The following is a 22,025-nucleotide window of genomic DNA, read 5'->3' on the forward strand; positions in this document are numbered from 1 at the left end:
TTATGACTTTTTCGTATAGTTTACAATTTCAGGAGAACTCCAGTAACCCTTTAATAATAAGTTAAAATGGTTTATTTTAATAATATACACCTAGAATTCGCGCGGGGCCCACTGCGGCCGCATTGGTTGCAGTGGCCTAAGACCGGCCCTGAACGGAGGTATGTGTGAGTTGTACTTGATTTATTTCCACAGTACCTTGATAACAATCCTAGATGCTTGAGTATCTTGTATAGTGTATTACAGATGCGAGTTCTACTACTAAGACACTAACCGTCACAAACAAAGAAGGAAAGAGCCAATGTCCAGTAACTCATTTCACTCATTGTGAAATAGAATAAAGAACTTTAATACAGAATGGGCCACAGTCGAGTCAGTCACAAAAAGCGATGTTATCCCTTCAAGAGCCTAGCAGTAACTGACGTCTACATCAATAATCTCTAACCCAATGTCTATGTCGTCACGAAAATGTCGCGTTCAAACTTCAAAGTGCGTCTCTAGACTAAGTGTCTAGCATCTATTATAGTTAGTTGGTAACAGGGAACTTGATTGACCCTCACTTTAGCGCCCTTGACATTGGTTAGTTAATCGTTAAAATCTCCAATAACAAAAGTATAACTATCCCAGCGAACCAGCGAAATTATATTCTCTTTGTTGATCTTTGTATTTTATTTGTTTTTGCTTCTGTTGTTTATCACTCGTCTACGACTTTATTTGTTTAACTTTGTTGTTCATCTCTCGTGTAAAGCTTATTAAAACAAAATAACCCCAGGCCCCCAAAACGAAAGAAATTCATACAAAAACCATAGCAATCAATTATTGTAGGACGCATAATAATTGCTGATCTCTCTCTCATCTGTGCCTTGACTTCCGTCGTAGGTGGCGCTGTGGCAGTTCACGTAACCAAGTCCCTCCACTTTTCCCGGTCTGCAGCTGTGCGTGGCGGGATATCAAGAGAGAGGCCGGTCCATTCTTTTATGTTGTCCAGCCAGCCTTTTCTTTGGACGACCCTGTCTTCGTCCTGCCTCTCCAGTGTACCTTGAGGAATGGTTTTCCTTTTTTCTACTGGTTGCATCATCATCATCAAACCAATTTCTAGACACACAACATTCCGAGCTGTTTGATTCTAACCATTAATGTTTTCTTTATCTAGTTCATTTCACAATCATGTCACACCGAAATATACTCTGTCAGAACTAGACTCAAGATATGTACAAGTATGATACTGTTTCGGTTTAATGAAAAAAAAAAGGGAGAGAAATACTATGACTTATATTCACCATCTGCTTTGCCTCCCTTTTAACCCCCCCCCCCTCTATTCACTAACCTATATATATCTTTTTTCATTTTTGTAAATTGTGTTTCTTATTGTAAAATGTAATGGTATCTAGATTAAAATATCAGTAAGCGTTGAAAATATTTACTGCAATCTGAAATGTATTTAAAATAGAAAAACTAAAAATAAACTTAACATAAAGTCTTTGAAATAAGCATAAATATAGTATACCTTCACAGCGTACGCAGTGTTGTCAGTTTGTAGTCCCAATTAGTAGTCTACTTTACTATAGGAGTTTCCATATGTTAAGATAATAATAAGTACAAAACTATACATAATTGCATGGTCGTGTGGTATTCGCGCTGGACTGTCGCTTGGTCGTCTCGGTGGTCCCCGGTTCATACTCTGTCCGCTGACATCCCCCGTCGTCCTGCGGGACTCCTGCTGGAGGTCTGGTCTAGTACTGACTAGGAAGTACATTATCTTCAACTCTGAAGGAACATAACATGGTGGGAAGCGTGGTCGAGAGGCTAAGTGAGCTTGAAGTTGGCTTGGCTTGGCTCGAGGTTCGACACCCGACTCGGGCAGAGTTGTGTTTACTTCTAGATACCCCCCACTCCCAACTGGTCCACAACGGAGATTGGACCAAAGCGCTCTGAGCATGCTATAAGCATAGTAGCGCTATATAAAAGCCATAATTTATATAAAAGAGACATGTCAAACTTTTTACAAACATGTTTACTCACACGTATATGTATTGTTTCTCTATTATGTGCTCAATCTTTCTCTTCTCTTTAGGGCACGTATGGGTGAGGGGCGTGGTTAGAGAGAGGTCAGAATGGACCCCGAACACGTAGAATGGACTCCATTCAGGCCTTTCACAAGAGAGTCCTTGTTCAAAATCGAAAGACGGATCGCTGAGGAAGAAGCTGCCAAAGTAAGTCGTTTTATAGTTGTATATACGTCGATGGTTAGAAACGAAAGATATAAGGAGAGACAGACTGAGAAATGTGAAGAGTAAGACAAACAGCGGCAGAGAGAGAGAGAGAGAGAGGGAGGGAGATAGAGTAAAGAAAGAAAGTAGCATTGAGGCAGTGTGTTATTACCGATCGTTGACTTTTAGCACCAAACTGCTGGTAGACAACTAAACCGTTGAATGCGTAATATATCTAGATTAATGAAACTTGCATAACTTCATTGTGAACAATACTAAACATAACATTATGTATAACTAGCCATATAAGGCCCGCGGGTCTTAATTTGCGTTTGCGTATCACTGTTGATAGGTTGAGAGGGTTTTGGAAACAATTAAATGAAATAATAATGTTATAAGTAAAGCGAATGCGTGAATGTAAAAATAATATGAATGGAGCTATCAAAATAGCTAATCGACCTAAATTCAGTTTTTAAAATAAAAACATTTGCTTGTAGACCTAAATATATTTGATTAAAATATGAAATTAATGGACTTTATTTTGTATGTTCATGTGTTACAGTATAAAAAAGATCTATCATCTTTGAATTAGATCTAGAGTTAGAGATAGATCTAGAGTTAAATATTGGCTTGGATAGATTTCGTTCTGCGCGTGCGTGGAACCTAAACATCACTTCATCGTCCTTCTTTTCTACCTAAACATCACTTCATCATCCTTCTCTTCTACATAAACATCACTTCATCATCCTTCTTTTGAACATAAACATCACTTCATCATCTTTCTCTTCTACCTAAACATCACTTCATTATCCTTCTCTTCTACATAAACATCACTTCATCATCCTTCTCTTCTATATAAACATCACTTCATCATCCTTCTCTTCTACATAAACATCACTTCATCATCCTTCTCTTCTACATAAACATCACTTCATCATCCTTCTCTTCTACATAAACATCAATTCATCATCCTTCTCTTCTACATAAACATCACTTCATCATCCTTCTCCTCTACATAAACATCAATTCATCATCCTTCTCTTCTACATAAACATCACTTCATCATCCTTCTCCTCTACATAAACATCACTTCATCATCCTTCTCCTCTAGATAAACATCACTTCATCATCTTTCTCTTCTACATAAACATCACTTCATCATCCTTCTCTTCTACCAGCATGCAGAAAAGTGCAAGCCAGAGTCTGATGATGACGACTCTGACTCTGACGACCCCAGCAATCAGGAGGAAGCCCTCAAACCGAACCCCAAATTGGAGGCAGGAAGAAAGTTGCCACCATCACTTGAGGACTACCCGAAGGAGTACATCGGAAAACCTCTGGAGGACCTGGATGAATTCTATCACAATCAGAAAGTAGGTTTTTTATTGTCTTTTATCAAGAAGAGTGCTATATTATTTTATTGCAGAAAGAGAGAAAGAGAGAGAGAATGAGAGAGAAAGAAAGAGAGAGAGAGAGAATGAGAGAGAAAGAAAGAGAGAGAATGAGAGAGAGAGAGAATGAGAGAGAAAGAGAGAAGGGCAGAATTATACAAGTTTGTCAAAGACTGGGTCAATAAAAATGCACCACAGACTGCCTCACAGAATGACTGTCTAGTCAATTTTTTGCTATTTTTTTTTCGAAATTAAGTGTGTTTCGATTGAATACTTTGTGATTGTTGAGTATTCTGTCTTATATCAATATATGCCCTAGATAAAAATGTTAATGAACCATTTGCAAATGTTTGTACGGAGTGCTGTCACATAATTCTGATAATATGCATAAATATTCAGTATTTTGTCATTCTATTTTGTTTTCTTCTTTGTATTTCAGTAGATATAAATAGAACTATATTATAACACTTATTTTCTCCCCAGACATTCGTGGTGCTCAACAAAGACAAAGCCATCTTCCGGTTTAGTGCCACCAATGCCCTATTTTTGTTATCTCCCTTCAATCCCATCCGGCGAGTGGCTATTTATATATTAGTTCATCCATATCCTTTTTTTAGTGCTATTCTCAGAGCACAGTCATCCAATCATATTAAAGGGAGAGAAAAACCATTTAAAAATTCTAGACACAATTTTGATATTGGAAAAGTTATAGCAAATAAAAGGAATATCTCGATATTTATCTAAGTGTAAAACTTCCACTGGCTACATATAATGCAAACATACATACATATCAGCCATAGACACATATAGTTTGATCTTGATAGTCGATTGACATGCATTTATGGTGAACCTTTTTGCTGTGACTTGCGTAGAGTATTGGCTAGGCTAAAGAGAAGGTAATTTCAGACGGCATAGTAATACAACACATATGCAAATGTTGGAACATAGGCAAAGTCCAACAATAAATGAGTTCATAAAGAGAGTTGATAAAGAGTGTTGATAATTCAGAACATTAAAAGTAACTATAGAGGGAATCCGCCAACTGTCGTAGCTGTACAAAATAACTCATGTACTTAATGGAAAAATTCGACTGCCTCCTGTTGTGGGCTAATATCTTGTGTGACTTCTATTTCATTAATTACTCCAGATTAGCCACATAACATTACAGGTTAACAATACTTGATAAAGACTTTTACAGTTGCAAATGACACATTTATTTACAACTGGGAAGTATGTCTAGTCTTCAATCTTCATAAATGTCGCTATTTATCTAACTATTATCCGAAACAACCCTCTTCTACGCTATCGCCATATTGTTCTTCTTGTTCGCCTAGTCTACTACGTCATTCGTCTGTCTTACTACGTCACTACTTTTACCGTCGCTAAAAAAAAACACACTATATTTGTCTATAGAAACTAACATACTCTCTAAACTAGTACATAACACTCCTAAGACGCTAAATGTCAACTACTGTTATTTCGTCTCTCTTTCTAGTTTGTGTTTTTAATTTTCACGTCTGCTAAGCTGTACGGCATAATTCAAAATAAACAAACCCACATTTGTAAGCGCCAAATCTATTTTGTAACTTAATTTGTTAGATTTCGCCCGTGTTCTACTTGTAGTTGTTGAAGTTACCTCCGCGTTAGCCTAGTCAACACTCTACACAGGACACCGTGAAAAGGCTCACAACACATTATATCAGACCGCCATTTGTAATGGAAATTCAAACTAACATTATTGCCAGAGCATTAGAAACCGCTGTGTCTCATTTGTAACGCATACAAAAACTAGCTATGTATTATGCTCAGTAACAATGTATAGGATAATAAATACTCACAGGAGGCTCTTAAAGAAGGCTCTCAAATGAGGGTCTAAATGAAGGCGAATGACTCGGAAATAAAAGGAATACCTATATAAATGTGAGTAGAAGATCTTAGTTAAGGGTCAGAGCAATAAAAATCTGTTCTGCTGCCCTGTACCCTAAAAAACAACTTATTTTTTGTTCAAATGGATACCATTATGATTGTCAGACTTGTTACTATGGCAATGAATCATTCAGTAGATGTAGACCGTGCCACGTCTGATGTTTCTGTGTTCAAATAGATGAAGAGTGTCTCTCTTAACTCTAGAGAATGTGTCCCTAGTGTGTTCCCTGATCACGTTCAGTATTTTCTGTTTTGGCTATTGCATGAACACACAGATATACATTTCATGTTTTATTTCTGTTCATGTTCTCTGTAGTATCTAGTCGACACAAACTCTTTCTCTTCTGCTTTGTAAAAATTCTCATTTATCTCCCCTTTTTTAATGACAGCTAAAGGAAGGGAAATAATCCAAAATATAAAAAAAAAATTCCAGTTAGGTTCAAATATTATTAATAAATAGCCAGAGACGAAAGTGTGTTATTGTAAACTGTTTACGACACTAACATATAAAAAAAATGAAACTCTAAAAAAAAAAAAAAATTAATTCAAGAATAGTAGCATAATTTTGTTCCGTTGTTTTTACTCTTAGCTACTTTTTCATTCTGACATAATGCACACGTATGTATAAGTGATTGATAACAGTTGCATCCAATACAATGATTATAATGTATCAATAATTGTGCAAGTTGCTATTACAAAGAATAGAGTGACACGCTTCAGTGTAGCTAGAACGTGATGCAGAATGAGGCATCCAAACATAACGTCACAGTAGGGCATCATCCAATTGAGACGACATTGTCATCACAAGTTTTGACAAATTTTCTTTTTTTTTTTTTTAAGTGTATATACGATAAAGTAAAATAAAAAAAAAGTGTTTAAGGAAAGATTATTGGTGGGTATATATACTTGTATAATAATGTGATAACCCTGCTGAATTAAAGAACAATTTTGTTAAAAATAAAAAACCAAGTAAAACTGACAGGCAGAAATGACAACGTTATGTTCCTCTTATGAATAGACATAGGGGAGGGGGTGGAATTAGAAGATCTTGGGTCTTGACGATCGTTTAGAAAGTGACTAATGAAGTCACCACCTTGATTAGATTCTGTAAGTAGACAAGAGCTGGGGATCTGAACCAGGTCTACGTGTTGGGACTTGAGATCCTCACAGACACAGCTCTCCCCACTCTCTTCACTAGACCTATGCACCAGACAGAGAAACATTAATGTCTGTTTTTTCTCTTAACACTGCCCACTGGCTTTAGCCTCGTTGTGATGCTGACTATTCTAGTCAACTGTATCTTTATGACCCTCACCTGGTCGCCGCCTCCCGAAGTTGAGTAAGTAATGGGTGCAAGCTGGATTTTTTTTTTTCATTTTACTTTTTTTTTTTTAAACTTCTTGAGTAAATCCAATAATCGGTGTCGTCATAGCAACTGGGGCCGCCATAACACAAGGGGCATTTTGTTGCAGTTGTGTCTGATCCTTCTCACAGATTCTTTTATAAAAAAAAAAAGAGAGAGAGAGAACTCAAAATAAATGATGATTGATTTGAGCAGAAGGAATGTATCAACTGCTATGCCAAAAGGCCAATAATGTCATGCCGACCCTGTAATGTTTTAATCCTATAGGTGTTTCTTCAATTCCATGCCCTTTTTTTCTACCAATTATCGCACATTTTCTTGATTGGTTTTTATATTGACATCTTTCCTAATCCAGCACTTTTTTTGCCTCTTTATATTGGTGTATAACTACTTTTATCCTTAATTTGTTTGTGCAATTTACGTTCATTTATGTATTTTATTTATTGAATATATCATTAACAACCATGTTTTATATAAGCATTTAGACCCATTTGTTCGATTTGTGTTCAAAAACATTGTCAGTAAGTAGTGGATTTTTTTTTTAAATTCGGTGCTTTTAGTTTAACTCTATTCAGACATTAAATAACATTAATTTTTTCATTTGAATCTTTTGAAACGCACAGCTAACATGAGACACACGGCTAATTAGAGACACACGGCTAACTTCAGACATTCTGTTAACTTGAGACACACGGCTAACTTCAGACATTCTGTTAACTTGAGACACACGGCTAACTTCAGACATTCTGTTAACTTGAGACACACGGCTAACTTCAGACATTCTGTTAACTTGAGACACACGGCTAATTAGAGACACACGGCTAACTTCAGACATTCTGTTAACTTGAGACACACGGCTAACTTGAGAATCGCAGCTAACTTGAGACACACCGCTAACTTGAGACATTCAGTTAACTTGAGATACACAGTTAACTTGAGACACAAAGCTGATTTGAGACACACGGCTGACTTGAGACTCGCAGCTAACTTGAAACACACAGCTAACTTGAGATACACAGCTAACTTGAAACACGCAGCTTACTTCAGACACACAGCTAACTTGAGACACATATTTAACTTGAGATACACAGCAATAGGATACTTTTTAGATCCTTTTTTTTAGCAAGTTGCTTGTTTACTAAAATAACTTTCTTTATTTTTGAAATAAATCTACTTGTTTAGTAATATAAGTTTTGCCAAGCTATTAGTAAACACAAAAACATGTGTCGCGAACGATAGTTTCTATGTGTTTAAGTATATTTCTATAACTTGTCTATGTTACTATACCTTACAATGAAAGATTTTCTTCCATTCTTACACATTTTGTCTCTATATGTACAATTATGTATGATTCATATTAACTTATAAATTTTAAATTCTGCTAAATAAGAACTCCATTGTAACTAGGTATTGCTTGTTGCATTTTTAAATAGATAATTTTGATTTATAAGTGTAGCTAAAATATAAATCAAACTCTACAATCAATTTTTTTTTTCCTTTTGATATTATTTTGTCGTTGTTTTTACATTAATTCTCACAACAGGTAGATCTAGACCTAGATTTAGATCTACGGACTTGTATGAACGAGTCCAATGATACTTTGTACATGCCTTGAGTTTCCTTAACAGAACAACATTTTTTAGTTTGACCGTAATGGTCACCATCATCACCAACTGTGTCTTTATGGCTAAAGCTGATAATACGGAATACGTGGAGTAAGTAGAGGTTACATTCTCCTGGTTTGACCTCACTGAAGCTTGTTTGTTTTCATGTTTCAGACGCCGTCGTCCCAGTAACTGACATATCCGGCTCTTGTGAACAAAAAAATTAAATTAGTGTTGAGACTTTTTTTGTTTTAAAAGCAAAAGATTAAACTCTTCGCTCTTATTAATTATTTTTAAAAAGACAAAAAAAAAAAAAAAAAAAAAAAAAAAAAAACATTTAAGAATATTTTTTTTTAAATTTCATTTTTAAAGTATATACACGCGAGTCAACAAAGTGCCGTGCACAAAATGTAGACAAACTATAACATTTAGTTCGAAAATAAGTCTACTTTTAAACTCGCTTGAAAGCTAGTTGAAATGCATAAGCTTATATTTATTTATTCTAATATGCGGTTAATAAACTAAAGACATCTTGTCTGCTAAACACTTGGTCAGATATAAGGCACTATAGTGTTTTATTATGACTTAAGGCTGTGCAATATTAACATATTGATACGAATTCTGACTAATTAAATGCATAGATAAATCTTGTACAGTTTATAACGTTTGACCGTGCGACCATATGTCTCAACTGTATCAGATCGGATGAAGCCTACAGGGGCGGCGATGCGTAAAAGTGGCCGACCATGATCACCAGTTTCTGAGTGTGCCACCTACATAGTGATTTGTTTCCAATCAAATAGTCTTTCCCCACTACTTTCAGTAGCACGTTGAGTTCCCCCCCACCACCACCTTCAGTAGCACGCTCTGTATTCGTTGAATGTCACTAGAACTACCACGTGGTGGATGGCAATATTGTGTCATGTGACTTTTGTATATCATGTGACTTGTGTGTGTATACCCCTTTTGTTTAGTCTTTCCAACTCTTGTCCTGGACACCTTTTTGGAATGACGCTATGTTTTAGTTGTATGAGCAAGGATGTACCACAACACTCTTCCATCACTTTCCTACACACCCATTGAAATATTCAGCCATGTTTAGTTTGCAGACATTTTTTTTTAAATATTCTGAACAGCGTATTAGTTCAATACATCCTTGCGTAGCAACTAGTCTGTGTTCTCTTGTTCTTGTCTAGACTTGACACTTTGCTTGCTTGCAGCCTCTACAACCTTTTCTGGTGGATTCTGTTAAACTTTTTTTTTTTGTAAACTAGGACTAATAGATCAACTAGTTACAATATTTCATCAATGCCTTGAATATAGATCTTTTTCTGTTCTTAAATATGGGAGCAATTACTTTTTATTTTGGAAAAAGATATTTAAAAAAAAAATTTCCCTCTTGTTAAAAACTGTTTTATTGCTAACTATAGAACGATTTAATTTAGCTTTACTTTGAACATTAACTCAGCATTAACTTCAACATTAATTTAACTTTACTTTCAACATTAATTTAACTTTACTTTTAACATTAATTTAGCTTTACTTTCAACATTAATTTAGCTTTACTTTCAACATTAATTTAACTTTACTTTCAACATTAATTTAGCTTTACTTTCAACATTAATTTAACTTTACTTTCAACATTAATTTAACTTTACTTTCAACATTAAATTAGCTCCACTTTCAACATCAATTTAGCTTTAATTTCAACCTTAATGTATCCTTAATTTCAACGTTATACATGTAATTTCAAAATAATTATTTATTATATAGTTCATGCTTGCTTATACAGTAAATCTGACTTCCTGTAACAATTGTGAGTCAATCGCTTCTTTAAAATCTAGAATAGGATTTTTTAAAAAATAGGATAAGAAAAATTCTTTATTACATGAGATTGTATAATTGTTTCCGAGGAAACAGCATTTCGTGTTTTTAGAAATCTTTTCATCTTCAATACTTTTTACCCACAACAAATTCTAAAGCAAAATAAAAAAAAAACTGTATTGCATTAGGAAATGTATCTTAACTTATTTTATGATAATTTGTTGAGAGTAACGTCTGTATTATATAAGATAAGAAGATAAGAGACAAACTTTTTACAACTCTCTAATTATATAGATTTAGTCTTCCCTCTCCCACACCCATATATAGGGCCTATATATTTTTAAAAAACTTAGTATTGGTATAAAATAGTATATTTTATTATATTTTTTTACTATAGTTTGTCACATAGTTAATTTGATTTACATTTAGAAAAAAAAAATAAGCCTCGTGTGTCGTGTCTTCTAACGTAGACTTGACTTGATTTGTGTGTCACCAAAATAGGCAGTGATAAAGCTGAATGGAAATTTTAGACAATATGTTTGCTTTCCGTTTAGGCCCCTATTTGTGTGTGTTTTCTAGGGTAAAACATTTTTCCAAACAATTACGCGCTGAATCTGGACATACTTATTATCCTCACTTAGGCCTAGTATAGACGTCAGAAATTGTATTTGCTATAAAAATACAATGTAATGTTTCATCTACCAACCGTATATTTAAAAAATAAATATATAGATTTTCTTTTTCGCTATTACTTAAAATAATACTATAAAAATATATAACCATTTTTTTCGCTACATAAAATAGGTCTACCTTATTCGGAATATTTTTTATAAGTACTCGCATACTAAATCTTACAATTGTTCATAAATTTTGTTGTTGAACCCTACAGGCCAAACTTTGCTTTCAAATTAATACAGTGTAAAAGAGAAGTGAAGAATTATTTAGACCAGCACTGAAATAACATAGAAATCAGAAATAATGCAACTAGTTTGTGTATGCAAGTGCAAATTCCTAGTTATTTCTCTGTAAGATTTTTCGCAACTTAGGCGGAGACCAAGTCAACAGACGGCGGGTTTCAGGGCAAACTAGATCTACAATATGAGTCATTTCCATTTTTTTAAATGCAGTTTTTGAATTCATTAACAATTTTTTTGTTTTTCAATGGTTTGTTCAAAAAAAAAAAAAACGTTTCTTTTAATGTTGCATGATATATATATGTATGGTGTTGTTGTTTTTTTTCATAAAGCTTCTATGCATGATATAAGTGTGGGGAAAAAAAAAACTATGCTTTTAGGACATTCCAAAAGATACAATTTTACATGCAAGCTCTTGATTCATCTAAATGATTAAAAAAAATAATAATAATAACAACACTTTCATTAACTCTTTCTCTCCTAATTGACGATACCATCGTTGATTTGACCTCATTTAATTAAATTAATGTTTAATTTTATAAACGTTACTTTGTGTTCTAGAAAAAAAAGCATGCATTTCCCTTTAGCTCTATTACTAACTAAAACATTTTCTGGTAACTAGCGAAAACGTTATTAAAGGTTAATCATAACATATGGTAGTAAAAAAAGTAATGAACAAAATGAAGAATTCTGTCAGAATGTGAACAAAATAATTACGGAGAGAAAGAGTTAATTAATCTATTTTGAACGTATGGCACAAGGTTTTTGGTAGGCATATTTTTTTTATTAAGGTGAAACAAAATTGTTTCAAGTTTTATAGTCTAAACTCGTATAAATCTCATTTGAAAAAATTGTTCTTTTTTTTTTTCTAGCAGTAACGATCTTTTTATAGTTTTATTTTTGTATGTGATAATTACACTAAATTTTTAGAATAGTTTTTTTTTTTCATTGTCTCCTAATTTCAATGTTTCTTTTACATATTGCATGTTAGAGCTAATCAATAAAAACATATTCATGATTTTGCCTTTAAACTACAATTATTTATTTATTCAGAAATAATTATTATCTTACATTTCTTTTGTGAAATTTTCAATATATCATTCTTTTGGCTCAGAATCGTTATTTAAATACCCACATCTTTCAGAGATAGGACTTTATACAAATACAAAATAGAGCAGTGAGATTTATAACAAACGAATATTGCACCATTAACACCATTAGTAAAATCACTAAACTTAGAGATACTTCAGGACAGAAGAATAAAAAGTAAAGTAGCTATAAAACACTAAACCATAAATTACAAATATAAAAAAAAACAACTAATAAAATACTCAGAAAGACACAAGATAAAGAGACCTTTCTCATTCCATACGCTGGTGAAAAAAATCGTAGGCCTACATGTGGTCCTTCTTCCCTAGCCAGGAAAACTTAGACTTAACAGAGTTGATTAACATGCATGACTAGATTGACACATGAAATTCGTAGGACATAATTATCTTTTTTTTTTTTTTGAAGTAACGTCTGTAATATATAAGATACGATAAGAAAATACGAAACGCATTTTTTAGATATGGATTCATCCGAAAGCTTACCAGCTTGTATTTCTGACAGTAGAACGTCAATTATCCAGATTAATTGGAAAAGGTGTCTATCCAGATAATCTATCGTCCGGATAACTTAATGCGGAATATTATAAACGGTCTTTTCCATCAACAGTGTAGATAAAACTCCTACGAGGGTATCGCGCTGTACGTAAACATAAAATTCTAGTAAAATCTACAGGGGCACAAAGTGTTGTACGAAGTAGCCTCCCATTATTGAAAGAAATATTCGCTTCACGTCAGCAAGACCACTTGCATACCGTACTGTAAAACAACAACAAAAAGACAGTCCGGATACTTGACATCCGGATAATGATGTTCTACAGTACCGGTACTAGAAAGCAAAAATGAAGGCACGGTGATTCATTTTCTTTTAATTGACGACCAGGACGCGTAGTGATTAAGTGAATTAGATCAAGGGCGAGAACTCGTAACTTTCTATAACCAATTTAATGCCCATTGCAGGAGCTCATGCTTGTATTCAAACTGATTAAGCAGTAGTTAAATCTACATCTAAACTTTAAAGCTTCTATACAATTTGTTATTTTCAAATCTAGAAATCTATTTAGTTTTTAATTTAACTCTTGTTAAACATAGTGGGAAGCGTGGTGGTCGAGAGGCCAAATGCTCTTGGCTTGGCTACCTAGAAGGGGGCTCGAGGTTCGACACCCGACTCAGGCAGATTGTGTTTACTGAGCGCCTAAAGGTCCACAAATGAGATTGGACCAAAAGCGCTCTGACCGCTATATAAAAGCTATAATAATAATGTTTAATTAGCTTATTTCTTCAAACTTCAAAATAGTTGAAGCTGCATCTAATTCCGTAAGTGTAGATATGTATACCTATAGTAACCTAGAAATCTATTTACATATACATTTAATTTGTAAATTAGTTTTAAAACAATATAAAAGTCTATATAAAAAAATTGTTAAACGCAATACCTCCCATGGAAGACTCCAAATGCACTACATACGAACCATTCCATCATATAAGTATCTCCATAATACATTGCAACTTCAAAGAAAGAAAAAAATAATAATGTTAATATAGTACAAATATTTCAAATGATTTGTTGAAGAAGAGCATGAATAGGATTGTAGATAACACAGCTATACAATCTGTTGCAGGCACATCTTCCTTGGCATTTATACAGTGGAGGCCTGTATAAAAATGTTATCTAGAGGCTTTATTTTAAAGCCGTTCACCTACTTGAGAGATCCATGGAACTGGCTAGATTTTTTTGTTATTTCCATAGCGTAAGTTCTGTGTGTTTTTTCGTGTTCATTTCTGCCAAGTATCTGAATTTGGTGGGTAGCTAAATTTTTAAGTCAACTTCAATTCATGCTTCAAAGTAATACAACAAATTCAGCGCTGCTTTCGATTCTATTGCCTTTAGCATCACCACCTAGCGACGCCACTGAAGTAACCATAGCTTAAAAGCACTAAAAAAAAAAGATAAGTGTATCGAGATTTCCTAGGGTACTGAACATGATGGGGAAAAAAATGTCTTGCAGAAGCTGTAGATGAAAGCACAAAACATAAGCTATGCATAGATTCCAGTGTAAATAAACATAATTGTTATTGCCAATTGTTATACGTTTAGTTTGATTGCATTCTTTGTCAAGTTCTATATACTTTGAAATGTTTCTGACAGTTACATGACGATATACTTTGAAATGTTTCTGACAGTTACATGACGATGGCCGCAAAGCAGCTTGGGAACCTGTCAGCCCTAAGAACATTTCGTGTATTGAGAGCCCTGAAAACTATCTCTGTCATCCCAGGTTAGCATTCACAATGTTTAGAAGAGTCCATCTTCTGTTTGGGATCCCTCAACAACCCCACCCCCCCCCCCCCCGAAAAAAAAAATTAAAAGAAATAAAAAAAATTAAAGATACTAAAAAAAGGCAACAAAAAAGGTGGTTTTTTTTTTTTAACTAGCGCAGGGGTTCTCAACCTGTGGGTCGCGACCCTTTTGGGGGTCGATTGACGATTTGCCAGGGGTCGCCTAAGACCATCAAAAAAAAAAAGGATTGTTGTTGTCTATTCTTCTATTGCTGTATGTGTGTGTATGGGGGGGGGGGTCGAGGCAGAGTTGGATATTGTGAAAAGGGGTCGCCGAGCTTAAAAGATTGAGAACCGCTGAACTAGAGTAACACAAAGATAAAGACTCTTTCTTATCAAATAACATTTATTAAAGCATGAAACGGTTGCCTGACTCAGCCAGAAAAAAAAAAGAAAAAAAAAGCAATAGCTAAATTCGAAAAATTTAAATGGTCATTAATAATTCTATGAGACATAGATGTGTAAATTAAAATTCGAGGGACTCTTTTTTTTTCGGTTGAAATATTTTAGTTTGAAAACGAAAACACAATGCTGTAATTGAGACTAACGATTCATCAAACAGTTGACAGGCTCGCTGCTCTTTTCTCTGACAGGTCTGAAGACTATAGTCGGTGCCTTGTTAGAGGCTGTCAGACGTCTGCGCGATGTGATGATCCTGACCATATTTGTCCTGTCCATCTTTGCCCTGGTCGGCATGCAGTTGTACTCGGGCTCACTGCGGCAGAAGTGTGTTCGGAATCCTTTTGCAGTTTTTGGGGAGAACGTCACGCACGAGCAATATTTCGAGTTCACCAATGATACAAGTTAGTATTCTCGAACACTGGTTGACAATTTTGTTTAAAGAAAAACAATTTGAATCAAAGATTTTTTATCTAAAATGTTAAGCGAATGTACATTTTTTTTTCTCCAGAGAATTGGCCAAATGGCGGCTTAGAAACATATAGAGTTTGTGGGAATAACAGTGGTGCAGGGTAAGGATATATAGATTTATATGTGTCACTGGCGGATCCTGGGGGAGAGGATCGGTAGGGGCAATAGCCCCCCCCCCACCCCACTCGTTCAACACCTCCTTCCTGCGGTCGAATAAGAACCGCAAACCAAGTTGCATAATAACCGAACTGTCAATAAGTGGTCAACGATCATTAAAAAAACAAAACAATATTTAATACTAAATACAAATACTTAGTATTCAGATTATGTACAAATTATGCGATAAGTTAATGCAGTATTAATTGTACAATTGAACACACCTCACGCACGCACACTCAGTTCCGGCCACACGGCCCGGTGGCTCCAAATAGTTCAACACGGAGATGTAAGACTCAAACTAATCACGTGATCAGTGACGGCTGCTTGGGCGATCTCAGAACCACACACTTCGTCGAAGCCCCAACCTAACACCCAGAAACATAGAATAGGCTACTTGGAGATCTAGCGATGCTGCTAAATCACAGAACATTCATTAACGACCCCCCAGTACCGAAATATCAATTTGATTATAATACATTTCTTTTGTACGTACCGTTGTAGCGCAAGACAGAATCTATAGACTGAACACACTCTCCGCCTATCCCTAGAGAACAATACGGGAACTAAGCGTGACGTAAAACACACACAATATTATTGACAACAAAACACGCCCAATGCAAACCAATTCTTAAACCTAAAAGCACGACTACTACTAGAACAGTTTGTTAACATAATTAGTTACATATCTATACGATATAAGCTACTGATTGATATTTTAACATATCTCATATATATATAACATACAACATATCACGCAGCCCGGCCGCTTCTGTTATGTTGATGATTTGGGTTCCCGGTCATTTCATCCCCGGTCACTTCATCCCCGGTCACTTCATCCCCGGTCACTTTATCCCCGGTCATTTCAACCCCGGTCACTTCATCCCCGGTCATTTCATCCCCGGTCACTTTATCCCCGGTCACTTTATCCCCTGTCATTTCATCCCCGGTCACTTCATCCCCGGTCATTTCATCCCCGGTCATTTTATCCCCGGTCACTTTATCCCCGGTCACTTCATCCCCGGTCACTTCATCCCCGGTCTTTTCATCCCCGGTCACTTCATCCCCGGTCATTTCATCCCCGGTCACTTTATCCCCTGTCATTTCATCCCCGGTCACTTTATCCCCTGTCATTTCATCCCCGGTCACGTCATCCCCGGTCATTTCATCCCCGGTCATGTCATCCCCGGTCACTTTATCCCCGGTCACTTCATCCCCGGTCATTTCATCCCCTGTCACTTTATCCCCTGTCATTTCAACCCCGGTCACGTCATCCCCGGTCATTTCATCCCCGGTCATTTCATCCCCTGTCACTTTATCCCCTGTCATTTCATCCCCCGGTCATTTCATCCTCTGGTCATTTCATCCCCCAGTCATTTCATCCCCCGGTCATTTCATCCCCCGGTCATTTCATCCTCTGGTCATTTCATCCCCCAGTCATTTCATCCCCCGGTCATTTCATCCCCCGGTCATTTCATCCTCTTGTCATTTCATCCCCCGGTCATTTCATCATCTGATCATTTTATCTAACAAATAGTAACTGTAAAAATCGTGAAATGAGCAGTATTTTATACATTCATTTTTTTTATTTAAATGACAAAAAGTGTAACACATTAGATGGGAATAAAATTAAAATTAAATGCCATTAATACAACAACTTTACTTTTTAACATGATTAAATATAGAGGTAATGTAAAAAAGTGTTATCCTGATATGGGTGAAGTCAGCCTTTAATAGAAAAAAAAAAATAAAACCTTATTTCAAGGCTAAAAATTTCAAGAAACATGGTCGTACTTCCACCACACCTTGGCCTTTGATGATAAGTTATCAGCGCACGGGGTCATAATTTTTCTAATCGCACGTCTTTCTCTCAAAAGATTTCCACTACTTGCACCACACTTCGGCCTTTGATGAAAAGTTAGCGGCATGGTCATAATTATTAATAAGTTATTATAATCGCACTTCTATCTCTCAAATGATTTTCACTACTTCCACCAAACCTTGGCCTTTGATCATTACGTCATGCGCAGGATAATATTATAATATTACACCCCCCACATCCAATATATCCTATACTCTTAAGCGAGCAATTCTTGGATATATATTTATATCCTATATTCTTAAGCGAGCAATTCGTGTATATATATATATATATATATATATATATATATATATATATATATATATATATATCATGGGCGTAGCCAGGATTTTTTTTCGGGGGGGGTTTTGGGGGGGGTGAATTTTCCCCCCCCCCCGACCCCCCCTCCCCCGCGAAAAAAAAATTGTATGTTTTTATGTGTGTGTATGTGTGTGTACATAATCTTTATTACATTCTGACCCTTCATTCTTTCGGAAGACGTTTATTGTGCCCCTCTAGAATAGGTTCTCCCATGAGTTAGTGAAAAAATTGTAGATTCCCCGACATTATTAGCAAAGGGGTCTGGGGAAGCGCTAGGAGCTCCTCCAGCGCGGGGCGAAGCCCCGCCGCCAAGCACTATTTCTGATATTGAAAACCAACAAAATGCAAATTCTGAGGTATCTACAGTGTATTTTCCTGCTATTAAAAAGTTCTATTTCAAAAAGCTAATGTGCTATTCTTACTGACTTAGACCCTCCCTCGTCGTTCGGCGCATTTGCCATCCAACTGTTTCCATAAAATTGTAGACTCCCCACCATAACTAGCAAGGGGGTCTGGGGAGCGCCAGGTGCTCCGCAGCGCGGGGCGAAGCCCCGCCGCCAAGCACTATTTCTGGTATGGAAAGCCAACAAAATGCATATTCTGAGGTATCTACAGTCCATTTTAATGCTATTAAAAAGTTTTATTTTAAAAACCTAATGTGCTATTCTTACTGACTTAGACCCTCCCACGCCGTTTGGAGCATTTGACGTCAAGCAGTTTCCATAAAAATCTGTCACTGGTAATGTCTGAAGCCTCTTCCCAACTACCATTAGGACTTCCATGAATGAGTGGCGTCAAGTTGTACTAGGATATCATTGCAACTCTTCTTATGTGTAATTCATTTTGTCGGAGAACATGTCCCGCAAACCTCATACGTCGTTCTCTCACAATCTTATTAAGGGGTCGATCCCCAGTTCGGCATAGGATTTCCTTGATTTAGATCCGATCTCTATAACTGACTCCTGAAATCTGTCTTAGCCATCTTTGTTGAGCTATATTTAGTGTTTTTCGATTTCGGTAGATGACTGTTCACTACAGTTTATTAATGGAGCCCTGCCACTGGTAAAAATGTGTAACCTCTCTTGAATACGCTCTTGGAATTAAGTGACTTTAGTTTGCTTTAGATTTTATATCGAAAAGAGAAGTTTTATCGTCAAAATCTTCTGTTGGGGGTTTTGAACCTCAAAATGCTCTGTAGGGGGATCTTAGACTCAAAACCATCTGGAGGGGTTTTAAACTTTAAAAAAAAAAAGCCATCTGTAGAAGAAACTCAAAACCCCCGATTGGCTTGGCTACGCTCAAATAATTTTAGTGTGTAATTTGCTTTTTTTTTTTTTTATATTGAAGATGTATTTTTAGCACCAAACCCCTCTGAATGGGGGTTTAAACTCAAAACCCCTTTCGGCAACGCTCATAGCATTTTGAGTGCGTAATTTGCTTTTTTTCTTACACTGAAGATGGCGGGGGGTTTAAACTCAAAACCCCTTTCACTACGCTCATAGATTTTAGAGTGAGTAATTTTCTTTTATTTATATTAAAGAGGTACTTTTTAGCTTCAAACTCCACTGGAGGGGAGTTTAAACTCAAAACCCCATAGACTACACTCATAACATTTTTAGTGTATAATTTGTTTGTTTTTTTATTATTAAAAAGAGGTATTTTTTACCTTCAAACCCCACTGAAGTGGGGTTTAAACTCAAAACTGAGTCAAAACCCATTTATCTACGCTCATAACATTTTGAGTGCGTAATTAGCTTTTTTTTTATATTAAAGAGGGGGTTTATCGTAAATTTTAGACGGGGTTTTAAAAATCAAAATCTTCCTTAACTGTGCTCTTGGAATTAGGGGATTTTCGTTTGCATTTTTTTTTTGTTTTGTTTTATAGAAGAGGGGGAGTTAACTGCAAAAACCCCAGGTAGGGGGTTTTAAACTCAAAACCCCTAGTAGGGGTTTTTGAACTCGAATCGCTCTGGTAGGGGTTTTAAACTCGAACCCCCCTGGTAGGGGTTTTTAAACTCGAACCCCCCTGGTAGGGGTTTTTAAACTCGAACCCCCCCTGGTAGAGGGTTTTAAACTTAAAACCCCTTTGGTTTTGCTAGGGAAAGTGATGGTTTAGTATTAAAATCTCACCTAAAATAAACAAAATTAAAGCAAAAAATCAGTTACTAAATTCCGACTCCCCCCCCCAGGGGGGGGGATTTCATTTCGGGGGGGGTTTGAACCCCAAGAACCCCCCCCTGGCTACGCCCATGATATATATATATATATATATATATATATATATATATATATATAAATTTTATTATAATTTACACCTAGAATTAGCGCGGGGCTTTTGAACCTTCGAGGTCCACTGCGATATCCAGCTCGCGGTCAACGAATTTTTTTTGGTTAACCTATTAACCTCGGTAAAACAGAAGTCATGTTCCAGAAGTCACCCAATAAAACTTACTCAGCTCAAAGATCACCGCGCATAGACATCCCTTAAAGTGGTAGATAACTTCACATTGTCTGGGAAGCTTAGTATCAAATGACGCATTGCTTTAAAGAGAGGTTGATGTGTGATCAGGGATAGTCGTGCTTTTGGACGCCTCCAAGCGAGAGTGTGGCGAAATAAATCGCTTCGCCTGTCTACAAAAATCAGTGTCAACCAGTGATTCTCTTAACCCCTCTATGTGGATCTGAGACATGGGTACTTTATAGAAAGCAACTATGACTTCTTAAACAACTTCACCAAAGACCGCAATACAAACAGCGATATTCTTGCAAAATGGTATGAACTTCTTATAATCCGACAGTCACGCTTTGCAGGGCACTTATTCCGTATGGGGGACGAACATATTTTTGGCAATCTTTTTTTTTTAGTAAGCTGAAAGGTTGTCGGAGTAACAGAGATGCCTCACAATAACGCTTCTTTATAATACTAACGCGATGTTTTTAAGTCTCTTAGGAAAAATTGCGCGATTTTACTTTGTTACTAGGTGCACGTTTTACACTATAACGTAGAGATTTTGCATTGTCTTCGAGTCCGAAAATTAGTGAGGAATGCAGTATTTCCCGTGGCTGCGCAGCCCCAGCTGTGACCTACATATTTTGCCACATCCAGGGCAAGCATAACTATTGTCCGCAGGTGGTCAATTTTGATTTTCTTTTCGCCGTCTGCGTTTGTCCTCGGCAGCGGATTTTCTTTAGGTCTCAAATGTGTATCCCGCGGCCTTCGTGAGTGACCTCCAGCTGTCTCGTTCGGAGGCCGCATACAACCAGGTACTCTCTTTTATGTCCGCCAAAGAAAGTTGACGCCTAAGCTGGAATTTGAAGTTTTTCCGTGGGGCGCCTCTGTTTCGTCGACCACCTTTTAGCTTACCAAAAAAAGACTGCCTTTGGCATACGTTCGTCTCCCATACGGAATACGTACCCTACCCAGTGCAACTGTCGGACCATAAGAAGTCCCTCTATACTGCCCATACCAGCGTTGGCAAGGACATCGCTGTTTGTAGTGCGGTCCTGCCACCGTATGTCCATGATGGAGCGCAAGCATCTTTGGTGAAAGCACTCAAGAAGTCTTAGTTGTTTTCTGTAAAGTGTCCATGTCTCAGAGCCATAATGAATATATTAATTGCAATATTAAATGTCAGAAAGTAACCATTTTAGAAGTTACACTGCAAAGACTTTTTTCCAAGCCTAGAAGCAATGTAAAACGTTAAGACGTGAGCTGTGGTTTTCTATAGGCCTAATGTACGGGGAGACTTTCTATTCTAATCGCCAGGTACAATTAGGCCTACATTGAGAACTGATAGAAGCTACTCTTCGGACTGATAGTCTTTACCCGATCGTTCATTTTCGTAATTACAACAATATTCCCAAAATGACTTCGGGTATATATTCTTCCTTAAATTATTCATCCGCGCGAGGCTCGGTCACCTGATATTACAATATAGAATATATACTGCATGTACTGCCCTCCCCATCTTAGCCTTTCGAGGGGGTGGAATTTTTATAAATATATCAATTATAGGCCTACTTCGTGACCAAAATTACTTAAATATATATCCTATACTCTTAAGCGAGCAATATACATATATATATATTTTTTTTTATTTATATATATATATATACATTTTATTTCGAAAACGGCTCTAACG

The 22,025-nt window shown here is 36.3% G+C and overlaps 1 protein-coding gene across 3 annotated transcripts in view; it reads left to right on the forward strand.

The window, feature by feature from the left end:
- Nucleotides 1-22,025, forward strand: part of LOC106065847 (sodium channel protein type 4 subunit alpha B-like) — a 189,130-nt gene that overhangs the window by 114,628 nt on the left and 52,477 nt on the right. For 2 of the 3 annotated variants that reach the window (XR_008776829.1, XM_056022745.1), the window contains exons 5-12: nucleotides 2,072-2,210; nucleotides 3,386-3,580; nucleotides 4,082-4,199; nucleotides 6,779-6,863; nucleotides 13,958-14,086; nucleotides 14,520-14,614; nucleotides 15,269-15,478; nucleotides 15,586-15,646. Coding sequence is in view for 2 of the 3 variants with exons in the window: in XM_056022745.1 (XP_055878720.1) it covers nucleotides 2,112-2,210; nucleotides 3,386-3,580; nucleotides 4,082-4,199; nucleotides 6,779-6,863; nucleotides 13,958-14,086; nucleotides 14,520-14,614; nucleotides 15,269-15,478; nucleotides 15,586-15,646 (992 nt within the window). In the remaining variant the exon portion in view is untranslated. Of the gene's footprint in view, nucleotides 1-2,071; nucleotides 2,211-3,385; nucleotides 3,581-4,081; nucleotides 4,200-6,778; nucleotides 6,864-8,520; nucleotides 8,603-13,957; nucleotides 14,087-14,519; nucleotides 14,615-15,268; nucleotides 15,479-15,585; nucleotides 15,647-22,025 lie in introns of all 3 variants that reach the window. The other variant, XM_056022746.1, reaches the window with a different exon arrangement.

The sequence above is a fragment of the Biomphalaria glabrata genome, chromosome 3 (assembly GCF_947242115.1).
Source record: "Biomphalaria glabrata chromosome 3, xgBioGlab47.1, whole genome shotgun sequence".
Lineage (NCBI taxonomy): Eukaryota > Metazoa > Mollusca > Gastropoda > Planorbidae > Biomphalaria > Biomphalaria glabrata.